Raw genomic sequence first — 17,927 nt, forward strand, 5'->3', positions numbered from 1 at the left:
TGGTTATTGGACAGAAAACAGAGGGTAGGGTTTAATGGTCATTTCTCTCAATGGAGGAGAATGAACAGTGGAGTGCTGCAGGGATCTGTACTAGGACCTGTAGTTTTTAACATGTTTATACATTATATGTAATCAATAGAAATCAAACAAAATAAAACATGGAAAAGAAAATATGATGCCTTTTTTTATTGGACATAACTTAATACATTTCTTGATTAGCTTTCGAAGATTGCCCTTCTTCGTCAGATCGGAAATAAGCAAATGTGGTAGATGACAGTATATATAAGTAAAACATCCAAGCATTTCATTGACAGTCTAACAGGGTGGGGATGGGTAGGAGGTATGCATGGGAACATCAAAGCATTTCAGAGATAGTCTAACAGGATGGGGGTTGATACTACTACTACTACTTGACATTTCTAAAGCGCTACTAGGGTTACGCAGCGCTGTACAATAGGTGAGAGGAGGGTGATAAACATAGCAATACAACGTTATGGTTTATAATGGGCTAGAAAACCCAGATCTTTAAGTCCTGTCTGTTGGGTGTCAAAATATTCAATCATTCTGACTTCAAAGGTCTTATGTTCCTGCATTGTTTTAAAGTTACCTTTCAGGATTCTTACTATGAAGTCACTGGGACAGTGATCTGGTTTTGTAAAGTGCTGGCCCACAGGGGTGGGAACCCGGCTGGCACCAGTATTGTTCATGTGATGTCTATGTAAATTAAATCTTGTCTTTAGCATCTGGCCTGTTTCTCCAATATAACATCCTTCGTTTGCCTTTTTGCGGATTATACTAAGATTTGTAACAGAGTGGACACCCGGGAGGGAGTGGAAAACATGAAAAAGGATCTGCGGAAGCTAGAAGAATGGTCTAAGGTTTGGCAATTAAAATTCAATGCGAAGAAATGCAAAGTGATGCACTTAGAGAGTAGAAATCCACAGGAGACGTATGTGTTAGGCGGGGAGAGTCTGATAGGTACCGACGGGGAAAGGGATCTTGGGGTGATAGTATCTGAGGATCTGAAGGCGACGAAACAGTGTGACAAGGCGCTGGCCGTATGTAGAAGATTGCTAGGCTGTATAGAAAGGGGAGTGACCAGCAGAAGAAAAGAGGTTTTAATGCCCCTGTATAAGTCGTTGGTGAGGCCCCACCTGGAGTATTGTGTTCAGTTCTGGAGGCCGTATCTTGCTAAGGATGTAAAAAGAATTGAAGTGGTGCAAAGAAATGCTACGAGAATGGTACGGGATTTGCGTTACAAGACGTATGAGGAGAGACTTGCTGACCTGAAGATGTATACCCTGGAGGAAAGGAGAAACAGGGGTGATATGATACAGACGTTCAAATATCTGAAAGGTATTAATCCGCAAACGAACCTTTTCCGTAGATGGGAAGGTGGTAGAACTAGAGGGCATGATACGAGATTCAAGAGGGGCAGACTCAAGAAAAATGTCAGGAAGTATTTTTTCACGGAGAGAGTGGTGGATGCTTGGAATGCTCTCCCATGGGAGGTGGTGGAGAGGAAAATGGTAACAGAATTCAAACATGCGTGGGATAAACATAAAGGAATCCTGTTCCGAGGGAATGGATCCTCAGAAGCTTAGCTGAGATTAGGTGGCAGAGCCGGTGGTGGGAGGCGGGGCTGGTGGTTGGGAGGCGAGGATAGTGCTGGGCAGACTTATACGGTCTGTCCCAGAGCCGGTGGTTGGGAGGCAGGGATAGTGCTGGGCAGACTTATACGGTCTGTGCCCTGAAAATTACAGATACAAATCAAGGTAAGGTATACACAAAAAGTAGCACATATGAGTTTATCTTGTTGGGCAGACTGGATGGACCATGCAGGTCTTTTTCTGCCGTCATCTACTATGTTACATTTTTTTACACTGAATGATATATACCACATTGGAAGATGAGCATGTGAAATATTCCTTTATGTTGAATATTTTTCCTTTGTGAATGACTGTGGGGTCCTGTGAAATGTTTTAGCATAGCTTGCAGCTGGATGTGCCCTTCTCTTCTTTTTCAGTCTGTGTTGGGAGTTTACTTCTGATTAGCTTGTGTTTCAAGTTGGGTGACTGTCGGAAGGCCAGCATTGGTGGGGCTGGGAATATCTCTTTCAGTAATTCATCCTCTTGGAGTAGAGGCTGAAGATCTTTTATGATTTTTCTAGCTCTGGATTGTATTTTTATTTTTGTTACATATGTACCCCGCGCTTTCCCACTCATGGCAGGCTCAATTCGGCTTACATATTATATACAGGTACTTATTTGTACCTGGGGCAATGGGGAGGGTTAAGTGACTTGCCCAGAGTCACAAGGAGCTGCCTGTGCCTGAAGTGGGAATCAAACTCAGTTCCTCAGTTCCCCAGGACCAAAGTCCACCACCCTAACCACTAGGCCACTCCTCCACTCCCACTATAAGGGGGATTCCGTCTGTGGCTTTTTTTTCTTTGTATTGTAGCAGATTTTCCCTGGGTGTTTTGAGGGAGGAGGCAATATTTTTGGAGATTATTTTGGGGTTGTAGCCTTTCCGTTCAAAGGATGCAGTCAGGATTTCAAGATTTCTGTCTCTGTCCCTTGGGTCAGAGCAGATAAGGTGGTATCTTGTGGCTTGGCTGTAAATAATGGATCTCTTTGTATGTGAAGGGTGGAAGCTGGAGTTGTGGAGGTAGCTGCATCTGTCTGTGGGTTTCTTGTATATAGATGTTTGTATACAGCCATCACTGATTGAGACCGTGGTGTCCAAAAAATTGACTTTTTCTGGGGAGTAGTCAATTTTGAATCTGATTGTAGGATGGTATGTATTGAAGGAATAGTAAAATTGTTTCAGAGTTGATTCCCCCTCCGTCCAAATCATAAAAATGTCATTGATGTACCTGTAGTATTTTAGAGGTTTGGTCTGGTATGTATTCAGAAATGTCTCTTCCAGCTCAGCCATAAAAAGGTTGGCATATTGGGGTGCTGTCCTGGTACCCATCGCAGTGCCCATTATTTGTAGATAGACATCATTGTTAAAGCGGAAGTAGTTGTGAGTTAAAATAAATTTGATTAATTTTGTAATAGTTTCTGGTGAGTATTGATGGTCAAGTGTGGATGTTTTTAGGAGTCTCCCACATGCAGCTATGCTGTCCGCATGGGGAATGTTGCTGTATAATTATTCTACATCCATCGTGACCAGAAGGGTATTTGGTGGTAATTGCTTGATATTTTTCAATTTATTCAGAAAGTCTGTGGTGTCTTGTATGAAGCTGTTTGTTTGGAGCACGAGAGGTTTCAGAATTCCCTCTGAGTCCAGATATTTCCTCCATGAGTGTGCCAATACCTGATATGATTGGTCTGCCCGGGTTTCCAGGTTTGTGGATTTTGGGTAGCATGTAGAATGTGCCCACAGAAGGTTGGTTTAGTGTGAGTTTCTTCAGATGTAGCTGTACTTGTTTAGGAAATGTTCTGATAAGGTATTTTAGCTGCTTTGTATAATCCTGTGTGGGGTCCTCAGTTAGTTTCCTGTAGTATTTATTGTCTGAGAGCTGTCTGTGCCCCTCTTCAATGTATTTTTGTGTGTCCATAATTACCACTGCACCTGTCTGCGGGTTTGATGATAATGCGTTCGTTAGTTTGTAGAGTTCTTATGGCCGCTCTTTCTGGTGGGGTAAGATTGTATAGAATTCTCTTTTGTTGGAAAGTTGTGATTTTACCCTATGTCTGAAACTTTCTATGTAATTGTCCAGCTTGTAGTTTTGTGCCTCCTGTGGAGTGAAATAAGTGTTCTTTTGTTTAAAACTGTATTCCGGTCTGTTGGGGGTCCCTTTATTGTGGAAATGTGCTTTCAGGAGCATTTTTCTAAAGAGGAGAAGTTTATAACTTATGCTAGTCACCAGAAGAAGGCTAGAGAGGGAATTGCTTCATCTGGAAAAGGAAGTTATATGTTTGCGGTGCCTCTATGGAACCAATCAGTGTTCAGGTCAAAACGTAGCTTTTAGAATTACAACAAACTTTAAATGAACTGATTACACCACAATACACAAAATTCACTTTTATTTTAAATATCAGTTTATACAAACATGCTAACAAACGTGGTAGATTGCTGGCACGCTTGGCTCATCCTTGACAGGGCCCATTTAAGTTAGATGCAATGTATTCTTCCAATGGGATCTTGAGAATAGAAATGTTAAAATTAATCATATTATAAAGGACTATTATGTTCAGTTATATTCGCTCCCAGATCCTCCACTTCTGGAAAGCTCCATGTATCTGTATCTGTCTGGTGTGGACCTTCTGAGGTTGGATCCAGGAAGTTTGAACCTGTTAAATACCCCTTTTGGGGAAGAGGAAGTCTTCTGGGCTATACAGGGGAGCCCCCTTGGAAAGGCCCCTGGGCCTGATGGTTACTTAGGGGAATTTTATAAGATGATGAAGACTGAGGTTGTTTCCCCACTGACAACTATGTTCAGTGCTGTAGTGGATGCAGGACAATTGCCTGACTTGTTGAAGCTAGTCCAATAATTGTTCTGCCAAAATCTGGTCATAATTTGGAGAAACCGGAATCTTATAGGCCAATGTCTTTGCTCAAATATAAAGCCAAATTATTTGCTAAAGTTTTAGCCAATCATTTGACTCATATTCTCCCAGACATGATTGAGGAATCTCAAGTGGGTTTTGTGCAAGGCTATACTATCACCAAAAATGTGCGGAAGATGGCTCCCACTTTGGAGTTGGCATGTGGTCAGTCTACCCCCCTCCATGCTCATAAGTTTTGATGCCGAAAAGGCATTTCACTGGGTTGTGTGGGAATTTCTGTTTGAGGTTATAGACGTATATGGGCTATATGGATTTTTTTCAGGACTCGATCCATGCTTTATATACTGTTCCTCAGGTGTAGGTGAATGAATTGCTTTCCCCTTTTTCATACATTGCGGTACTAGACAGGGTTGCCCATTATCATCCTCGTTGTTTGTTCTTACTTTGGACCCCTTGATTCGAGACATTCAGAGGAGTCCTGACATTCAAGGCCTCATGCTAGGCACAGCTAATTTTAAAATAGCAGTGTTCACTGATGACTTGTTAGCACATGAGATCGATCCCCGTCTTGGTTGCTGCGTTGTTAGAGTGTATGACTTGAGTATGGAGATTTGTCAGGCTTTAAGTTAAATCTGGAGAAATCTGAGGCCATGCAGAGGGAAGGGGTACAAGGTTTAGGATGGCGTGAACTTATCCCATTGAAATTGGCGTGTAGATTGTTCTGCTATCTAGGGGTGTTGCTGTCTATGGAGACGCGGGATATTTATCATTTGAATGTAAACAGGCTGATATAGTAAACTAAACTTCAGTTTGAAAAATGGAGTCATTTACCTTTATCATTAATGGGTAGGATTAATCTTTTTTTTTTTTTCTCCTCGTTGGCTTTGTTTTACAAGTTTTACCAATTTGTCTCCTGCGTAAAGATTTGCAGTCATTAAATAGAATGTGTAGGCAGTTTTTTTTGGGGGTGGGAAGAAATAAAAAATGTGTATGGAGTAGCTTTGATACCTGGTCACAGGGAGGTCTAGGGTTGCCTTGTCTTAAGCGATATAATCAAACCTGTTTACTCTGCGGCATTTTCAAGACTGGATATTTGTTGCTGATAAATTTATACCAGTGAGCTGGGAGCAAACGTTGTTTGTCCTGTGGCATTTAAACTTTCTTCTGCAGGCCCGGACTGGGAATTTGCTGATGATTTGCTGCAACAGCATTTTGCTGCAACCATTGAGAAGCATCTGGAGAGAGCTTTTCATTCTTGGAATCAAAATTTGAATGTTAATGATCTGTTGCCCTGTAGGGGCAATGCTAATTTCATGCCAGGAATGGACTTTTTAGGAGATGGATGAACTTGGGCATCACTTCATTTGAGCATCTCTTGAATGAGGAAGGTAGATTCTACTCTTTGATTTACAGCAAAGACTTTAATGCAGAAAGACTAGTAGTGATGCAACTGTAGATAAACAAAATATACTAGCTTAGATCAATCAGCCTTATGATCAAGTTTGGGTCAAAAGCATAAGGAATTTTTACAAGGGGTTATTTTTGGACAGGTCTCGGTATCTGGATTACATAAAGCTGGTTTCTCTTCTCCCTCCTTGGGAGTATGGCCCACTCAAGGAAGCATGGAGTAGGGATCTTGAGTATGGCTTGGAGGGGGTAAAGTTTCCTAATTTGATAAAGGGCTATCCCGAAACAGATTTTTAGTGCTGAACTCCAAGAGCCAATACCGCATATTTCAGAGCATATATATATCACAACTGCAGGCCTCTAAAGCAGGGTGGGTGCCTATTGCACAAAAGTGTCAGCGGGGAAACAATACTTCCTTTCATGCCTTTTGGAGATGCAGTGGTATTCAGTCTTTTTGGAGGGCAATTCGTAGATATTTGGGGAATATCTTTGGTCAACGCATAGTGGATTCTCTTGGCTAAATGGGATTAAAGCTTCTCGCTTATTTCTTAGTAAAGCTTATGCATTGGGGAAGAAGTGTATTCTTAACATAGGTTGCAGGATGTGTCTCCCTCTCTTTAGTATTGGAGAAATAGACTATATGCTTTATGGGAGGCATGGGCTGCCTGTGTTACTCCAAGAAGACAAAAGGCTTTTTTGTCTGTTTGTAATTATCTGCAGACTGTCTTATACAAGGCACAGAGTGTGGTACTGAATAAATCCAGAGCATATTATGATTCAGTTATCACCACCACTAGACTGTCTCGGGGTCTTCTGCCAGGGTTGGGGGGGAGGATGGGGTAGGTGGGGGGGGGGGGGGGGGGTTGGGATTCTTGGGCATGCTTCTTTTCCATAAGATGGCTTAGATTAAGGATACAGACATTAGGCTGTCATAGTGGTATTTTCCAAGGATAAGGGTAATGGGGATGGGAGGTAGTGGGTAGTTCACAAAATTGGGATCATAAGTTTCTTTTGTTTGTTTTACGGTGTTTTGCTTACTGTTCTGTCATTATTTATTTATTTTCATGTCATTGCCTGTTGGCATTGTCTTATATTGTTCAGCAGTTCGTGGTATGGTTCTTTTGATCCTGAATAAACAATGTTGAAAAGGTACAGGGTAGATAGGGCTTGTAGTAGGTAAGGACACTGGGCACATTTTTTTCTGCCAGGAATTTTTGCCTGTTCCTTTAGACCTCTCTTTAGCCCATCCATGGAAGCACCAGCCCTTGGCTAGGGGGCACAAACAGTAGTTCCCTTCAAAACATGCTATGTGTCAGATGCTCTTGTCTCATGACCAGGATTCACTCTTCCACCTGCCTCTGCAGGATACCCCTAGCAGCTGTTCAGATAGGACTGGATCCATGAATCAAGCAGCCACTGAACCTGCCCATTCTAATCTTTATCTGTGCGTAAGTCTAGTAGCACTATAGAAATGTTTAATAGTAGTAGTAGTACTTGCCATGTATGTGCCAGTCACATGCAGAAGGTAATCAGTGGAGGAGTGGCCTAGTGGTTAAAGCACAGGTCTTGACATCCAGAGGTGGCAGGTTCAAATCCCACTGCTGCTCCTTGTGATCTTGGGCAAGTTACTTAACCCTCCATTGCCTCAGGTACAAACTTAGATTGTGAGCCCTCCAGGGACAAGGAAATATCCAGTGTACCTGCATGTAACTCACCTTGAGCTACAACTGAAAAGATGTATGCAAAATCCAAATAAATAAAATAAATCTGTTTGATTCCCACATTGGATCTATCTGGATTTGCTGAGACACTGAATGCTGTGAAGGAAATATTCATAGCCCTGGTGGGGGATGGTGTCATGGTAATTTCTTAAGGGTGACAATTGGTGATTGGATTTGGGTTCTGTGATTGCTTGGCCCCTGACCCAGGACAATATTGTAGGATAATATTGCTAGGATCCAAACTCTGGTTCTGGCTAAGCTTGGAAGCCCAAAGGATTGGAAAGAAATGTCTGGTTGAAATGGTAAGACCAGTTGCAGGGGTCTCCAAGCCCTACCAGCAGAAGCTTTCATGTAGTAGTACTTGCTGCCTGCCTTGCTACCCCCCCCCCCCCCCCCCCCCGTACCCATGCTTGGAAGCTCACACATGCGCAATTTCACTAAAACTGAGCATGTGCACTGGGGAGGAGGAAAGCAGGACAGGCAGCGTGGCGATGGATATTGCTGCAAGAAAGCTGTTGGTGGGGCTTGGGTACCCTGCCAGTCCAAGTATGTGGGGTTGTGGCAGGGAGGCAGGGCAGAATGTGCCCCCCTCTTTGCGCTCATGCCCCCTCCCAAATTGAGCTCTGGCTACGTCACTGGGTAAGACATGCAGAAACCATGACCTTCATTCTTGTTCTTTGTCTGTATTGGTTGTAATGCTGTACACCTGCAGTAAAATTGTCTAATATGGACTGTTTCTCTGTCGTCGTTTTACCTCTTGCTGTAACTACTTAAGGTGTAAAGGGAACTGTACTTGGGTGGGTTTATTTTTGGTTTATCCATAAATAGCATTAATTAGGGCCCTTTAAAGCTTAGGGTGCACTAAATTTTGCATGTCCTATTTTATAACTGTGGGCCATATGGCACTTAGCACACACTAATTAATGTTCATTAGCATATGCTAAGTTTTAGTAAAAGGATCCCTTAAGTAGTTTCTGGATTTGTTTTCCTTCATTAAATCAAGATTTTTCATTGGCAATCAAGTCTCTGCCTTTTCAGTGTGAGTCTGGCTTATCGGGTTGTTTGGCTTTGTGGTTTGTCCTAGCAGAGTGTTGAAGAGTCTGGGTGAAGGAACCTAAAGTTGTTTAAGCTGTGAGCCCCCAAAATTACTGACAGAATACATTTTTAGATTAAAAAAAATGCATGTTTGGGAGTACCTCCTGTATACCTATTCCAGGGAAGGTGCAGGAAATACAAATTAGGTTTTTTTTGTTGTTACTCTTTCCAGCCCCCCCCCCCCCCCCCCCCCCCCCAATATAACACTGCTTAGTTTATTTACACAGAAATACGACTGGCAGCCTTAAATAAGAAATATTTTCTAATATGTAGGGCTTCAAATTCTAGTGGTTTGTTTGAAGCAATTTGGTGCTTTTTCAGGTTCAGATAGCCATTTACCAGACTATACCCATTTGAAGAATCTCAGACAAATCACTGGACTTAGCAGAAGTGCAACAAGCACCAACATACCAGGGCCTTAGACGCAATGCCAAGGCAAAGCCAGAGAGTTTCAAAATGGCTAATAAGCCCAGACAGGTAAGACTCAGCTGCAGCAATCACCAGGAAGCTATGGTGGCTGTGCACGCTCAATCCAAGCAAGCAAACCTGGCAGCCTGGAAGATCCGGACCGGACTTAGCTAAAATCTGGAACGGGTGATGGTCCATAGCAGCCACCTGTTCTGGCCACCAGAGGGCGAGGAAAGCACAGACGTAACAATGGTCATGGCAAGTTGCTCTTGGAATGACAGACCATTCTAGCGACCAGGTGTAAGTTGTGAATTAAGCATTGGAGTTGGTATTTCCAGAAATAAGTATCTGTGGTTTGAGTCCATACCATGACAAATAAGGATGTATATTTTTGTATTAATTTTTCATTTTATGTTGAGTGTGCAGTTTTATTCAGTAAGCCATATTATACAATAGTGCTATTATAAAATGAAATGGAATGACACTAACAAAAAAACGGAATGAAAATAAAACAAATGAAAATGTTCAGCTTTCCTGTCCCTAGTGCTAATATCATTTGACTTTCCAGTCAGTTAAAGAATCTTGAATTTGTACTTTCCTCTGAGGGCTGGCACGCTGGTCTTCTCTTTGTATTGATTGTACTAGTCTGACATCTTAAGCTTTGGTTTAGAGTGCTCAAATCTATTAATATTTTTGCAGATACCGATTTGGAAGCAGAAGACAGGTCATGGAGATGAGCCTGTTCTCTGGGTGAGAGATTCTGCATGTTACAACCTTCTAACTGCTTTTAACTGTTCTGAAATGGTGTAGGTATAAAATCTATGAAGTAAATGGTGAGTAAAATCACTATTCTGAGGCATCAGGAAGTGCCCAGCAATCAGGCTTCTCAAATAGTAGATCCCCCCCCCCCCCCCCCCCCCCCCCCACACACACACACACACATCTCACTGCACTTCTATCAGCTTTAAAAAAAATCCTTCTAATTCGGGCTTGGCCAAATTCAGCCCTCAAGGGCGCAAACAATCTGACCTATCTTAATGAATATGTATAAGAGAGATTTGCATACCATGGATGTATAAGAAGTCTTTATTACTTACCAATTATAGATGATAACCAAGCAATCAGGTAAAAGACAAGGTAATCAGACAATGTAATTAGCCAAAGCAATTAGACAATAAAGCAATAACACAATTAGGCAATTACAAATAGCTATAAAGGCTTACGATCTGTCGATAATCTCACCCCTCCGACCAGATACAATCACAGCAGTGCCTTATATACAGTGGATTGGGCGTCAATCCCCCTCCCAACTTGCAATTCCAGCTAACTTATGTGTTACATCAGCTAATTTCTGTGTCACCTTATTGTTTACATAGAATGGTACATACTATCAGTATTTATGAAACTCAGCATCTTAAAATAGGTCAAAGTTTTCTTTTACAGAGGATTATAGACGCCATTCCGTTATATGGATTTCCCCAGCACCTAGGCCTTATCAGAGTATTATCTTAACCCTCAACACTCTTCGCTTTCAAACTGTATATTCATTCTTGTGTCCTTGGTGACGTAGAAGTAGTGGCACCGGCTCTGCCAGGGTGGGGGAAGAGTGATCCTTGCTGGGTCAGCACGACCTTGCAGCTCTCAGCAGAAAATCAGCTTTTCAGAAAATACAGTTCTGAGGCATTTTGAGTCTTTTTAGCCATGCAGTTCATAGGTCATAAATGACCTGTCAGTGATCAGAAAAGTGCACATCAATTCAATACCATGGATGTATTGGACATGCAAGTCTCTCTCATGCATATTCACTAAGCTATCCTGAAAACCTGGCCAGTTTGCAGGCCAAAGGACTGAACTTGGACAAGCCTGTTCTAATTCATAATAAAATTTGTAGGTGCTTCAAAATATGCACTTTTGGTGGTGTCTATTTTCTATCCCATTTTTTCTTCTTCTTACGCCTTTATACACTCCTACCCAGGACAGCATCCCTGATTGACTGAGGCACAAGAGCTGTCCTAAGTTGGTGCTTATTTTTGGGGGGCTGTGAATATATGATTGCAGCCAAATAAAATTGTGTGACCCCCCCCCTCCCCCCACCCAAATTGCAGAATGATAATGGGATAGAATTTGATATACTGCCTTTCCGTGGTTTATAATCTAAGCAGTTTACATATTATATACAGGTACTTATTTTGTACCTGGGGCAATGGAGGGTTAAATGACTTGCCCAGAACAGTACATACCAGCCTTTATGACAGCTTCAGATGTTATAGTCAGTTCTGTTAGAGCAGCAAGCAGGTCCCCAGAGTAGCCTGGTGGTCAGTGTTGTGGATTATAGAGAGGGAGACCCAGGCCCCTATCCCAGTCTACCTGTTACACTTGTGGTGGAAAGTGTGAGCTCTCCAAAACTCATCAAAAACCCACTTTACCCACATACAGGTGACACCTGCAGACATAAGGGTTATTGTAGTGGTGTGTACTTGGGTACAGTGGGTTTTGGAGGGGGTAACAGGTGGATGTGTATCTGGGACCTTTATGTGAAGTCCAGTGCAGTGCCCCCTAGGGTGCCCCACTGCTCTGTATGGGATGTGTGTGTGGCCAGTCTACTACAAATGCTTCCCTCGCTCCCCCCCCCCCCCCCCCTACCAATACATCCCAATTGCTTAATTTTGTGCATTTTTCACTTGAACTTTTTTTTTTTAATGGTCCAAAAAGATAGATGAACTGACCACAAAAGCTTCTAGCAAATGTCCGTTTTTGAAACAACAAGAAACGTTTTTGTGTTTCAAAAATTGCTATATTTACCACTTGAATTTGGGACGTTTTGAGCAAAATGTCCAAAGTCGGATTTAAACGCCACATCAAAAATGCCCTCCACATGTTTCAGAGGCTGCCTACAGAGGGGTTCTTGAGCTAAATGTGTACTATTAGAAAATGTAAATCAACATGTCACAGAAGTATGTATACAGTAGCCACTACTATAAAAAATATTTAAAAGGTAATCTAGTGCTGACCTCAATATCAAGAAACAACTGCATATCAGGGAAACCACTTAGGGCCCTATTTACTAAGCCGCGCTACAGGCGCTTTAGCATTTTTAGTGCACGCTAAGCATTAGCGTATGCTAACCGTGTAGATGCCATAATATTTCTGAGTGTCTACACAGCGCGTGCTAATTTTTAGCCCGTGCTAAAAATGCATGTGCACCTTAGTAAACAGGGCCCTTTGTTAGGACCACCTAGTGCTGGTCTCACATAGAAAGAAAGATCCCAAGAACACAAAATGCCTACTCAAAACAAATCTATAATTGAAATATCTGTAGTTTAAAAGAATCATTTGGTACTGACCTCGCTATAAAACAAATCGCTTCAACTCCAGAAGAATTACTCCAACAGTCTGTAATGGAAGATGTATGTTAGTGAAAGTCTTCGTACTTCAGTAAACTCCTTTCACCAACATACATCTTCCAGTCTTTGGTATCCTTGGTCACCCTCCCACTTTTTCTGTTGTACTGCTATTTTCCTTGGGGCGTTCTGAGTTCTCCGTCTTTGGACGGATTTCTTCTTTAAAATAAAAATAAACCCAGACAACTAAATCTCCTGTTTCTTTTCCTTATGTATGTGTGTGTGGGGAGATGACAAACAGTGATGGAATTCAATAATGCAAGGAATAAACATGGTTATTCACATAAAAAAACAAAATCACTCTGCCAAATATATACGATTCCCCTGTATTCATTTCTCTTACTCTTGCAGAAAGTGAAATTAAAAAGCCTCTGTCTTGGTCAGAATATCTGAATGACATAGGAGACAATTATGTGACTGGGAAAAAAAATCTTCCACACAAAAATTTCAAATGCAATAAATGGACATTAATGCACTTATTTTGCATAGAATCGTTTTTTTTTCTCCTTATAACAAATACACAGTGGTCCCACTGATGGTGGCCAGGTCTCGCTTCTAGTTCCTTCAGGGATTAGGATCATGTACTCATACATGAAACCTACAAGTGTGTCTGAATTAAAGCTGTTCTGCAGAGTGGGCTAAGATTCCTCAAAAGTGATGTAAAATATCAAATTAAATGAAGTGTTTGGTTGCAATTATTGCTGCTAAAGGTAGTACAACCAGTTATTAAGTTTTGAGGCAGTTACTTTTTCACATAGAGTGATTTGGGCCTTGGATAATTGTGTTCCATAAATGAATGATGTAATTTAAGAACTGTGTTGTGTTTTTTTCAGGGTCCCTTTGTTTAAAGATCAGAAAGCATTCAGTGTGACATGTATGAAATAGGGAAATCAGGAGAGGGGAAAAATCTTTTTCACATCACTGTATGAAGGTACAAAGGCACATCCATTACCTTCTTGCCTAGGCATCCTCTTATAAATTAGCCGCCCTAATTTCCTTTATCAGGTCATTCTATGATTTAGGGCCTGTCCTGGTGCTTGTCAAACTGACAGGCTTTTACCAAGGACAAAACTAGTAAAGTATCCTGTGAAATCCTGGGGTTCTACCCCAAAAACCAAAGTGCAGGATATTTAAGGAATGCAATAGAAGGAGACTGGAAGCTAGTGAAGACTTCTTAATACTAAGGTGATGTAGTCTTTCTTTCCAACAGTTAACCTGTAGTCAATTTAAGCTTTTCTTTGGTAAGCCCATATACAATGTGTTACAGTAATCTAAGAATCTACTAATAATTTAACTTTTGGCTTTTACTTGGGTGAGATGTTTTTGTTACTTTACAGATTCTTATAAATTCTTATACATTTAATTAACATTTTATTTTTATTTTGAGCCTGCAAATTGGTGGGAAAATGTGGGATACAAATGCTACAAATTAACTTTTGGAATTTATGAAAGACGGTTTATAAATGGTTGAATTGAACTTGTTTTCCTAGGATTATCATGTGATTTTGCTCCGTGTATTGAGTGGAAACCAGAGCTTGATTTATGACCTTGATACCCTACTACCCTTTCCATGTCCCTTTGATACTTACATAGAGAAGGCCTTCAAATCGGATAGCAACATCCACCCAGAATTTAGGAGGTAGGTAAATGAAACATTAATTCTTGTTTTTAGTTTACAAAGAGAACCAAAACTCAAGCACCTACTTTTAATTAGGAGATAAGTGACTGATTCGCACAGTAAATAACGCAACTTGCAATCAACCTCACAAACTAAGTTGTTTTTTTGTTTGTTTGTTTTTTATCCAGCTCCCTGGGTGTAATATGTGGCCCAATTTTTGCTTCCCAGAGAGTCTTCTTAAAGAAACCAGAGCTTTTCATAGCTGAAGAATACCTCCCATAAAACCAAAACCACTCCCCCACCCCAGGCCTAATTCCACTCCCTGGTGGTCTAGGGTTCAGTGGCAGGAGCAGTTTGCAGGTGTTCCTGTCACTGCTGGTACCATCTTCAAAATGGCGCTGATGACTCCTAACAGTAGTCTCATGGTATTACCACAAACGGTCAAGTTGCCATAAAAGGGAAATGGCTTTGGGAAGCTCTGGCCTCTTGAAAATTGTGCCCAGGAGCATTGGGCCATATTTTAGTCAGCCAGTACTCCCAGGGATCTACTTCACAAGCTGTTATTCAACTCACCAACTTATGGCATGTTAGTGACCTGATGCTCCTGGGCTGGAAAAATAACACCAGCTATGAACTAGTGATGGTTTTTCATGAATAATACAACTTGTAAAATTAAGCAAATTGAATAATACAGCTTGCATTAATAATGTGCTTTGCATCTCATTATAATGCATCCTGCAGTGACTTGCACTTCTTTGTTTTGCAACTAACGATACCTCCGTCTTAAGGAGCAGTAAGTAGTGATTCGCTATCGGCAGTTGTGACAGCGCATGGTAATCTGCGCTCTAGCTGTTGCAGCAGGCCTCTCCTGTGCTCTGCACCACCCTGGTCACACTTTTGTGTTAATTAGGTAATGTGGGTTTTTACCTCACTGGCTTGTTTAATAGCACATTAGAGCATAGCGCATGTCCATACTAATGTCTAATGAACGGTAAAACACGTGCTAGCTGCTTAACATAGCTTAGTAAAAGGGCCTCCAAGTGATTTTGTTTTAACCATTCATTAACCATCTGAAGGAAAGACTGCAAAACTCCTGTAGCATCCTGAAAAGTCTTTAAAGATAGCAAGATGTGAATGCAGTCAGGGTAGAAGGAAAATATGTAGCCCTGACACAGTGTGTTTTGTTTTTTTGGTTTTTTTTTTTTCTAGCAAAGAAGGTGCTGGTATTCAAATGCTAGGCCACCCTTCAGGGGTGGGGTGATCACTGAGGGACTCATCCCACAATAGCCAGGCCCCCCTGCAACTAGTCACAGAATTTGACAAGGCAGAATGAGTGTGTAGAACCTGAGCTCTTTCATTAAAACTTGGGGTCCATGGGTCAATTTTAGCAGACAGTGGAAAAGGTGCCGGTACTCAGTACCCCCTCAAAAAAAGCCCTGCCCTGACATCTTATCAAAGACATCAAAGGTTGCAAAAAAAAAATAATTGTAAGTTTCACTGCAGAGAGGGATGAATGGAAAGATTTGTACAAATTGGATTTAAATCCAATAAACAGAGAAACAGAAACCGAGAAAAATGTAGGCAGATAAAGACCATATTGCCTATCCAGTCTGTCCATCCATGCCATCTATTCTCCTTTTCACTTCCTTAGAGATCTTATATACTTGTCAACCTCTCTTGAATTCAGATACCATTTTCGTCTCCACCGCTTCCACTGGGAGGCCGTTCCACGAATTCACCACCCTTTCCATGAAGAAGTATTTCCTCAGGTTACTTCTGAGTCTATCCCCTTTCACCTTCATCCTATGCCCCATTATTCCAGTGCTTCCTTCGAATTGAAAGAAACTTGCCTCCTGTGCATTTGTTAGGTGTTTAAATGTCTATCATATCTTCCCTCTCCCACCTTTCTTCCAAAGTATACATATTGAGATCTTTAAGTCTGTCCCCATATATCTTAAGACCACTGAACTTTTTAGTAGCTGCTCTGTGGGCTGACTCCATCCTGTTTTATATCTTTTTGAAGGTGTGGTCTCCAGAACTCTAGACAATATTCTAAATGAGGTCTCACCAGTGTCTTATACAGAGGCATCATCACCTCCTTTTCCCTACTGGCCATTCCTCTTCCTGTGCACCCAAGCATCCTTCTAGCTTTCTGTATCACCTTCTCTACCTGTTTCACATACGATCCCATTCCTCTTTCATGCACAAAAGTTCTTTACCCCCTAAACTACACCGTTCCCTTGGGTTTTTGCAGTCCAAATGCATGACCCTGCATTTTTTCGCATTAAATCTTAGCTGCCAAATTACAGGCCATTCCTCTAGCTTTGCTAAGTCTTTCTTCATGTTATCCACACCATTAGGGGTGTCGGTCCTATTGCAGATTTTGGCATCATTCACAAAGAAGTTCCATCTAAATTCATTTTATTTGTGCCAGAAAGCTGCTTTTAATTGACTTTGTACTGCACTCTCTGGGAAGTTTGGCGGTGTGGCGTTTGCTCTGCCCCTTTCAGCGACGTCATCGGTACCAGATGAGTTCCTGCACTACAAAGGCATGCCACTTCTGAGGTGTGCAGCCAAAGGGGCACCCCAAGGGGTGTGTATTGCCCCTTAGTTGTTCCCCTTTGTGGGCAAATTTGTGGACAACAAAGGTGTGGGATTTTTTTTAGTCACTTCGCTATCCGGCTATTGTGGATTTGATTATTCAGCCATTGTTTAAATCTATCCCTAGTATTTATTTATTTATTTATTTAAATGCATGGTCAGTTAGAAATAAGCATGTTGTTAAAGAGCTTGTTGAGGATGTCCAGTTAGTTTTGCTTTCATTACAGAAACCTGGCTTAGTGTCTCTGACAGCTTTATCTTGAACAGTTTGTATCCTCCAGGATATAAAATTTTAAGTTTTCCCAGATTAGAAAAAAAAGGGAGGTGGTCTGGAGATAATTTGTAAAAGTTATTGAGGGGTCCTTTTACTAAGGTGCACTGGAAAATGGCTTGTGCTGGTGTAGTCGTATGTATTGGACGCACGGAGGTCCGTTTATCAACGCGCCTGCAAAAAAAGCCTTTTATGTCAGAAAATGGAGGTGTGGCAAAATAAAAATTGGTGCGCGTCCGATTTGGGCCTGAGACCTTACCACCACCCATTGACCTAGTGGTAAGGTCTCACGTGTTAACTAGGTGGTAATTGTCTAATGCGTACAATGGTGAATACTATTCGGTTAGCGCTGCATGCCATAAAATTTCCAGCATGCTTAGTGGACGTGTGTACAATGCTGAATACTGCTCAGGCCACGCGGTAGCTCAAAATTGACGCGCCTATGCGGCTTAGTAAAAGTGCTCCTGATTCTCTTAGCACTCCTGGTCTGTAAATCTGCTTCTGCAAATTCTGTGATTCTTCATTGCGTGGATCAGTGGGTTTTATTTTAGTTTATCACCCCCCAGTCCCTTGGAATACTATTAGACAATCATTTTATTGATTTTTATATCGCAGCAGTTTTTACATGTTGATTCTGTGCTTTTATTAATCTTCACCTTGAAAAAGGTTGATTTGTGATATCAAAGATTTTCTGTCAATTTTAGAAACTTGGGTCTTATCTTTTGTACACTCGCAGATCACTCATTGACAGAGGTCATATATTAACTGTATTTCTGTTTTGGGTTTTTCTCTGGCTCAATTTCTCATCTAGGGATTAAGGATAATGTTCCTTGGTCTGACCATTTCTTAGCTGAATTTACCCTTTCACTAATGATTTCAAATTCTCTA

At 41.4% G+C, this 17,927-nt stretch overlaps 1 protein-coding gene across 6 annotated transcripts in view; it reads left to right on the forward strand.

Moving 5' to 3' along the window:
* Positions 1 to 17,927, forward strand: part of WDYHV1 (WDYHV motif containing 1) — a 90,847-nt gene that overhangs the window by 40,839 nt on the left and 32,081 nt on the right. For all 6 annotated transcript variants that reach the window (XM_030218790.1, XM_030218775.1, XM_030218782.1 and 3 more), the window contains 2 exons: positions 9,848 to 9,898; positions 14,040 to 14,188. In XM_030218790.1, the coding sequence (XP_030074650.1) occupies positions 9,848 to 9,898; positions 14,040 to 14,188 (200 nt within the window). The remainder of the gene's footprint in view (positions 1 to 9,847; positions 9,899 to 14,039; positions 14,189 to 17,927) is intronic.

Source organism: Microcaecilia unicolor, chromosome 1, assembly GCF_901765095.1.
Source record: "Microcaecilia unicolor chromosome 1, aMicUni1.1, whole genome shotgun sequence".
In the NCBI taxonomy this organism is placed as follows: Eukaryota; Metazoa; Chordata; class Amphibia; order Gymnophiona; family Siphonopidae; genus Microcaecilia; species Microcaecilia unicolor.